The 7,420-nt window shown below is 40.6% G+C and overlaps 1 protein-coding gene across 1 annotated transcript; it reads left to right on the top strand.

Annotated features, from left to right (window-relative positions):
• Positions 1 to 6,229: 6,229 nt before the first annotated feature.
• LOC136494403 (ferredoxin-thioredoxin reductase, variable chain-like) lies at positions 6,230 to 7,008 on the top strand. Its single transcript, XM_066490568.1, has one exon. It carries the CDS (start codon positions 6,262 to 6,264, stop codon positions 6,745 to 6,747), a length of 486 nt encoding a protein of 161 aa, XP_066346665.1. The 5' UTR covers positions 6,230 to 6,261; the 3' UTR covers positions 6,748 to 7,008.
• The last annotated feature ends 412 nt before the right edge of the window (positions 7,009 to 7,420 follow it).

Raw genomic sequence — 7,420 nt, 5'->3', positions numbered from 1 at the left:
GATGCTCGAAAAAATAATATAAAATTTCGACGCTCTCGAAAATATCAACAGTTACTGTTCACCCGCAAAACCGCCTGCAAGGTTGAAAGTTGAACTTTTTCGAGAGTTGGAGGGCCAAAGTTATCCGGTTTTGAAGTTTGAGGTTGAAATCCGAACTTTGCTACAAGTTGAAGGGTGTAAATTGAACTTAACCCTAAGTAAAATATCTTTGCATAGAAAAAATGAACGGGATGCAATTACGGCAAGTAGTACCTTATAGTCGTCTTTTGAGCCCTGTAGACTTAAAATAAGTATAACCGTTTATTCGATGTATAACTTGCATACTTAACATTCATATTGCCTTAGATGGTCTAATATGATCATATACTATGTCTACACACACTTCGTTAGGCCATATACACTTTAAATCTAGAGATACACATGGGAGCAAGTGTGCGTTTAATTCACGCCTTACTATGCCGCACCGTCCATGCCGCAGTTTGGGCACGTGTTTGTGCCGCAGTTACGGCATGCCGCGGTCTCATCATGGCAACCCGGTTCATTTTCTACGCCAAATCTCACCGCGGTTCTAGCAAACGTTTTCAGCGCCAAACTTTTAGCAGGGTCGTAACTTAGGTGCGACGTCAGTAGGCGCCAGGTAAACACGCCCTAACTACACCCTTAGAGTAGGAAATAATTTTCCATAATATAAATATAAATAACAATAATAATAATAATAATTATAAATAATAATAATAACAACAACAATATCAATAATAATAACAACAACAACAACAACAACAACAACAACAACAACAACAACAACAACAACAACAACAACAACAACAACAACAACAACAACAACAACAACAACAACAACAATAATAATGATGATGATGATGATGATGATGATGATGATGATGAAGATGATGATGATGATGATGATGATGATGATAATATATGTTCGATCTAAACATGTTAGCCTTTCATCATCCATAATAAGATGGGAGTAATTTACCATAATAATAATAATATATGCTCGATCTAGACATCGTATTTATCTTAGCCTTCCATTATGCGTAAGATACTAAGATACGATTTGAGGCTAGGGGTCAGAGTCGTGTACGTATGAGAGTATCTACACTATAAAGGAACAATCAAAACAAAGCTACTATACTCCAAATTGTGTCCCCCGCTGAGATAGTTCAACCTCTATGTACCACACAATTTATACCTAGGAATACAACAACATTAGAATCAAAAGGCTCACAATCCTCCCTCGGAGGCTTCAACTCAATCCGAGGGTTGTGGTTCTTTGTATCATCCCTCAACCTAGCATCAATGTTGCTCCCACCCCAACCCTGCTGTCGCGCACTCAGTGATCGAATCCCCAGCTAGCCCGTTTCCACTAAAAATGAAAAAGTTTAGCCTGAGAGTAGGTGACGATAAATAGATGAGGAGGAAAGCGAGCCACAATCCTGAGTCCTGACCCATCGGCCCCTGTTGGTTGCTGGTTGACCACCACAGGTAGAGCACGACATCATCCAAACCACGACGAATGAGTTCTACGAGAATGTAGGAACCCTCCCCACGGCGTCTGAGGACGACAACTCGGTGCATGCAGTTGAGTGAATTGGGAAGGCTAGGGATCTAGGAGATGGAGTTGGTGGAGGCGCCGTAGACCAGGTAGCCCATGTGGATACTAGGGAGGTCTGCTGTTGGTATTTATTAACGTGTCACTTATTTTAAGTAGTCACCCTATGTTGTTGACATTCCTTAGCATCTTTTACTAAGTTGTCATCCCTAGTGTTGGTGCCAGAAATGCTTGTTGGTACTACCTAGTGCCACTTCTAGAATGACACTAAGAAGTACTTTAATATTTCATATGACTAGAAAGAATATATATAAATGAAAGAAATCTACAAGCACACATATAATATACCATTGTAGCACTTTACCCAGAAATATTCCAGTTATCGTTATTTATATTTTTACCACAGGGAAGGTCTGGCAAGGACATATATTGATAACTTATGCTATTAATGGAGAAGTAAACCATAACCAATATTCTACTCATAACAGGGGTAAGTCAAGATGTAAATATATGTATGAATAGTGCATAATAACTAATCATTGATCACTTAGAGTTCTCCTTTCTATGACATTAGCATGGTTAAGTAGATATATTAGAGGAATAATTTCTAAGTCATTCTTAATTATAAGTCAAAGCATACATTGATTAGTGCAATTACACCTAGTAGTCATGGCTAAGATCAACTTCATATCTACACATAAGGGATATTACTAAGGAAGATTAAGAACAAAGCTTGTCATCTTTCGTACCTAGATCCTACTTGTATATCTATATTTGGGGAGTGGACTACAAAGGACTCAACAGGAGTGTCACATCCACGATCTGCCACATGGCCCGTAATATAGGGTGTATCCGTAGGTAAACAACGTATAAGCACCACGCTTACACAATGTCGACCACTCACCCCGTGTACTTTGGAGCAAGCGATATATGAACTTATGCATAAACATGATGATAATCTAACTATACTAAGCATATAATCAAAATAGACGATGAACATTATAACTAGGAATATGATACATATGAAGATGAATGTCATAACAATTGTAGCAAACATATAAAAGTAATGAGAGATACAGAGATGAGGTATAAAGATTATACCAAACCACGCTCTTGACACGATCGAGAATCCAAGCGAAGCCTGTTTGCCTTCCTCTAGACCTAGCTTAACTAGCTATGCCCTAAAATATGATGGAACTCTAAGAATGATTAGGGTTTCTGTCTTCTCAAATGACTTATGCTTAAGGGGGGTGGTAGGGGCTGGTATATATAGGCCGGAGCGTCAATCCTAAGCCCTCGGATCAAACCGACTTGAATAAACAGCGTAGATGCAATCTAGGAGGCGGTGAAGAACTGACATAACAACAGAGGGCTGATAGGTGGGCCCTAGGGGTGGGCCAGCCTGTAGGTGGGGCTGGTGTCTCGCCCTCCGCTTCGGTGTGGTGTCCTCTCGAGTCTTCTGGAACCTTATGTGGTTGTTTTCGCTGTGGATAAGTGTGATTAAGTCTGACATTTAGGTCCGCCTTGATGGTTTTCTAGATAAACCCTACAGAAAATATATATTCATTAAAACTCATGAAATTTGTTAGTTTAAACCCCTAAACCTTTGTTGATGATTATATTTATGCCCTTATGCATATTATATTGATGGTTTAAAATGGTTGTTAACTACCATCAGCACCTGCGTAGAGGAGGATGAGGGCTTTGTTGGTGCATGAGATGATGTCACAGGGCACTTCTCTCACATCCATCTGCCGCACCATGGACATTGGAGGCTTACTTCAGGGGGATTGGTGATGTCCAGATTGGGTTTCATGGTCTTCATGTTGGCCACGTGCCCTTTGCCGCCAATATCTCATCATAATCCCTTCCTCTCCACGAGCCGCTGATTACCGCAGGTCTGATGCGCACGAAACTCACTTTGCCGCCGAAGACAAGGTCATGGAGGCTCAAGCAAAGATCGACACATAGCTAAAGATAAAATCATCCATAGACTATCTTTGTATATTCGAAAGCTACGTGTTGGGATTGCGTTGTAATTGGGCCACCCTTAGTTGTATTCAGCTATTGGGTCTTGTACTTTCGGTCAAAGCTAAATAGCTAAGGGGCTACCGTTGGGGTGTATTAGATATTAGGGACCCTATTAGTGTTCATGGCCCAATTACATAGTTTGGAGCCCTACAGGATAATGCTTAGGGCCCATTTGTACCTCTAGAGGCTCTTTTGTAAAATATATAATACCTAAAAGACCTACTTGTTTGTCTAACTGGATATCATAGGACAGGGCATAGTTTTGATGGTAGGTTTGATAGAAAAGACATTTCTTGTCACCATCTAAAAGCTTATATCAGACATAGATATGCTCTTGTCAAGTTCATTAGTCGTTCTTGTGTAAGAGATTATTGGATGATTAGAATTATTATATAAAGAAAACATTTATCGCTCTAGATGGGGTTACCCAGAATATTTTGGTCACTTTCTAGATTATCTTGACCGTTGCCCTGCTAGTCATCTCTCAAATATTGAGATTGCAATTAGTCAGTAAACATTTTAATGATGCTTTTCTAAGATCATGTACATGGGTTTAGTCAGTAAACATTTTTCTTTACTACTGTCAAATTCTTTTGAATTATCAAGATTACACTCCAATTCTTTCCAATGCAATGTGGGCCCAACATTCATTACTTCACCAAATCCTCAATAATACATTGTCAATATTACATTCTCACATAATCAATTACACTATCAATCTTGGTAACTAAAATACATTACATTCACTCCATCTGAAACTACAAGACTCTGAACAAGCCCCTTGAAGCCAGCATCAAGCACTTGCACAAGCACCCAAACCACACCTTTCAACTAGCAACCTTGTCCAACACCATCAGATAGCATCAAGATCCAGAACTCGTAAACCCATGGCCCTGCGAGTGAAAACCCCTAGCTATCGGGACCCAGGGAGTGCTATGGTCTGGCCGTTCGGACGGAAGCACCGCACCAGGGAAAAAATTCACGATCATTCGCTCGCTTCGCTCTGCGTAGTTGCGCTCAGCCCACCACTTCTCCTCCATTGCAGCCCACCACGCGAGCTGGCCCATCCCGCAAGCTGTGCGTGGCTCTTAGCTCTGAGTGTATCACAACCCAACCCATGAGTTGGCCCACCTTGCAACCTGAGTGTTTGCTCTCAGCTCCACCAGTATATCACATGAGCTCATAGAGAGGATAAATAAACTAGAAAATAGAAATAAAAATAGTGTGTAGGAGAGAGACAAAAAATTAAAACAATCATTCCTCACCACTATATAATGTACACAATTTGTCTCAGTTATGAAATATGTTTACAATTATAACTGTATCAGACCATCCTAGAACATCATATGTATATCTCGTGAACATTAAAAAACATCATAGAACGTCATATGTATACTACGTGAATGTCACAAAATACATCATAGAACATCATAGTACTTGAACATCACATGTATACTACGTGAACATAACAAAATATATTATAGAACATCATATGTATAACACGTGAACATCACAAAACATCATAGTACATCATATGTATACTATATGAATATCACAAAATACATCATGAAACACCACATGTATACCACGTCAACATCACGAAAAAATACATCATAAAACATCACATGTATAACACGTAAACACCACAAAAATACAACATAAAACATCACATGTATACTATATAAACATCGCAAAACATATCATAGAACATAACATGTATATACCACGGGGACATCACAAAATACATCATAAAATATCACACGTATCGAGCATAATTATATACTAAACATTACAAAATATATAATAGAACATCTCATGAAATAAAAAAATAAAATGTAAACATGGAAAAATAATTAATTAGGATAAAATGGAAAAAGAAAAAAAATTAAAACTCTATAGAAAACATAAAGACAAAAGGGAGAAGGAAAAAGAAAGAAAAACAAAAAGAATAAAACATAAGAACAAAAAAATAAAACAAATAAAATAATTAATTATAGTAAAAGCAAAAAAGAAATAAAAGAAAGATAAAAATATAAATAATAATAATAATAATTTACATAAAATATAAATAAGAATAAAATAAAAAATAAATTGAAGCATGAAAATAAAAGGAATAAAAAAATGAAGAAAAAGAACAAGAAAAAAGAAAGAAAACAAAACAAAAGGAAAAAAGAAAAGAAAAAATAAAAAAAACATGAGTCAAAGAAAACATAATTAGAAAGAAACAAGAAATAAACAAATATAAAAATATAATAAAATAAAAAAGTGAAAGAAAAAATACATGAAAAAACGAAAAGAAGAAGAAAAAAGAAATATAATAAGAAATGAAACAAAGAGAAACACGTAACTGCTTACCTGCCTCCACAGCATAATCGCGCGTGGATGATGGCTGGGCCGCGCTCGCTAATGGGCTGCTCGTATAAAATTGTTGCGCTCTGCTCCGGATAAAGCGCCGTTCGGCGGACGCTTCCGGTCCGGCCTTTTGGACCTGAAGAATCCCGCCCGCCGCCCGCACCCACCGTGTCTAAAGCCCGAGCAACCCGGCCCGGCCCCGTTGCCATCCTGGTTCCTGGCACATCTCCCGCATCTCTAATCCTCACGTGCGCACTGCCTGCTCGATGCAATTCCCCACCCGCCCACCAACCTTCCCGTCCCCGATGGCGATCATGGCTGCCACCGCCACTGCCGTCGCTTCCCCCTCCAGCTCCACCTCGCCAGATCCCGTCCACCCCAGCACCCGCTTCCTCCCTCCCGCCTCCACGCCCGCCAGCTGCCGTCTCGTCCCCACGCCGCCGCGGTGGTGCGCGCGCCTCCACATGGCGCCCCGGGTGGCCGTCGGCAGCGACGTGTCCTCGTCCCATGACGTAGCTGCCGAGGAGGCCGCGGCTGCGCCCAAGGTCGGGAAGCACGTGCGCGTCACGGCGCCCGTCCGCGTCCACCACGTTGCCAAGGCGCCCGGCCTGGAGCTGCGCGGCATGGAGGGCGTCGTCAAGCAGTACATCGGCGTTTGGAAGGGCAAGTGCGTCACGGCCAATCTCCCCTTCAAGGTGGAGTTCGAGCTCAAGCTTGACGGCCAGGAAGAGCCGATCCGGATCATCGCCCACCTCCGCGAGCAAGAGTTCGAGATCGTCGGGGACGAATAGAGCTCTGGATTAGGGAATAACGCGCTCTCAGCGGCGGCTGTGGCGTCTGTATACTATCGTGTCTGTGCGAAAGGAGGACGTTGTCGAGGGTGCGAGGAGATTGCAACTTTGCTAGTAAGTTGCTGTTTGTTTGCTTATTTGCGGTGCACTTCTCCCCTCGCCTCCCTTTAACATTGAAATTTTCATATGTGAGGAATTGTTCGAATGTTTGTTGATACCTATGATCCAAAGTAATTAAACTGACGAATCTGTTCAGCATTATGTTCTATTGATAATTGTTCAAGACAAAATGTTACCTCTACGAGTGAGCGATACTGTGATATATGATGGAAAATAGTTAGATTTGCTTGATACTTGGATGATAAGAACTAGCTTGATCCTGGCTCAAACAGGAGGCCTGATTTTTCCAAGTAAAATAAGAAGCCAATATATCTGCGGATAGTCATGCAAATTGAATAAACTGACGAATCTGTTCAGCATTATGTTCTATTGATTGTTCAAGACAAATTGTTATCTCTAGGGTGAGCGATACTGTGATATATGATGGAAAGTAGTTAAATTTGATACTTGGATGATAAGAACTAGCTTGATCCTGGCTCAAACAGGAGGCCTGATTGGCTGATTTTTCCAAGTAAAATAATTAAATAAGAAGCCAATATATCTGCTGATAGTC

Source organism: Miscanthus floridulus, chromosome 11 (assembly GCF_019320115.1).
Source record: "Miscanthus floridulus cultivar M001 chromosome 11, ASM1932011v1, whole genome shotgun sequence".
NCBI classification, from domain to species: domain Eukaryota; kingdom Viridiplantae; phylum Streptophyta; class Magnoliopsida; order Poales; family Poaceae; genus Miscanthus; species Miscanthus floridulus.
Note: the sequence above shows the minus strand (reverse complement) of the source record. Positions and strands in the feature narration are given on the sequence as shown.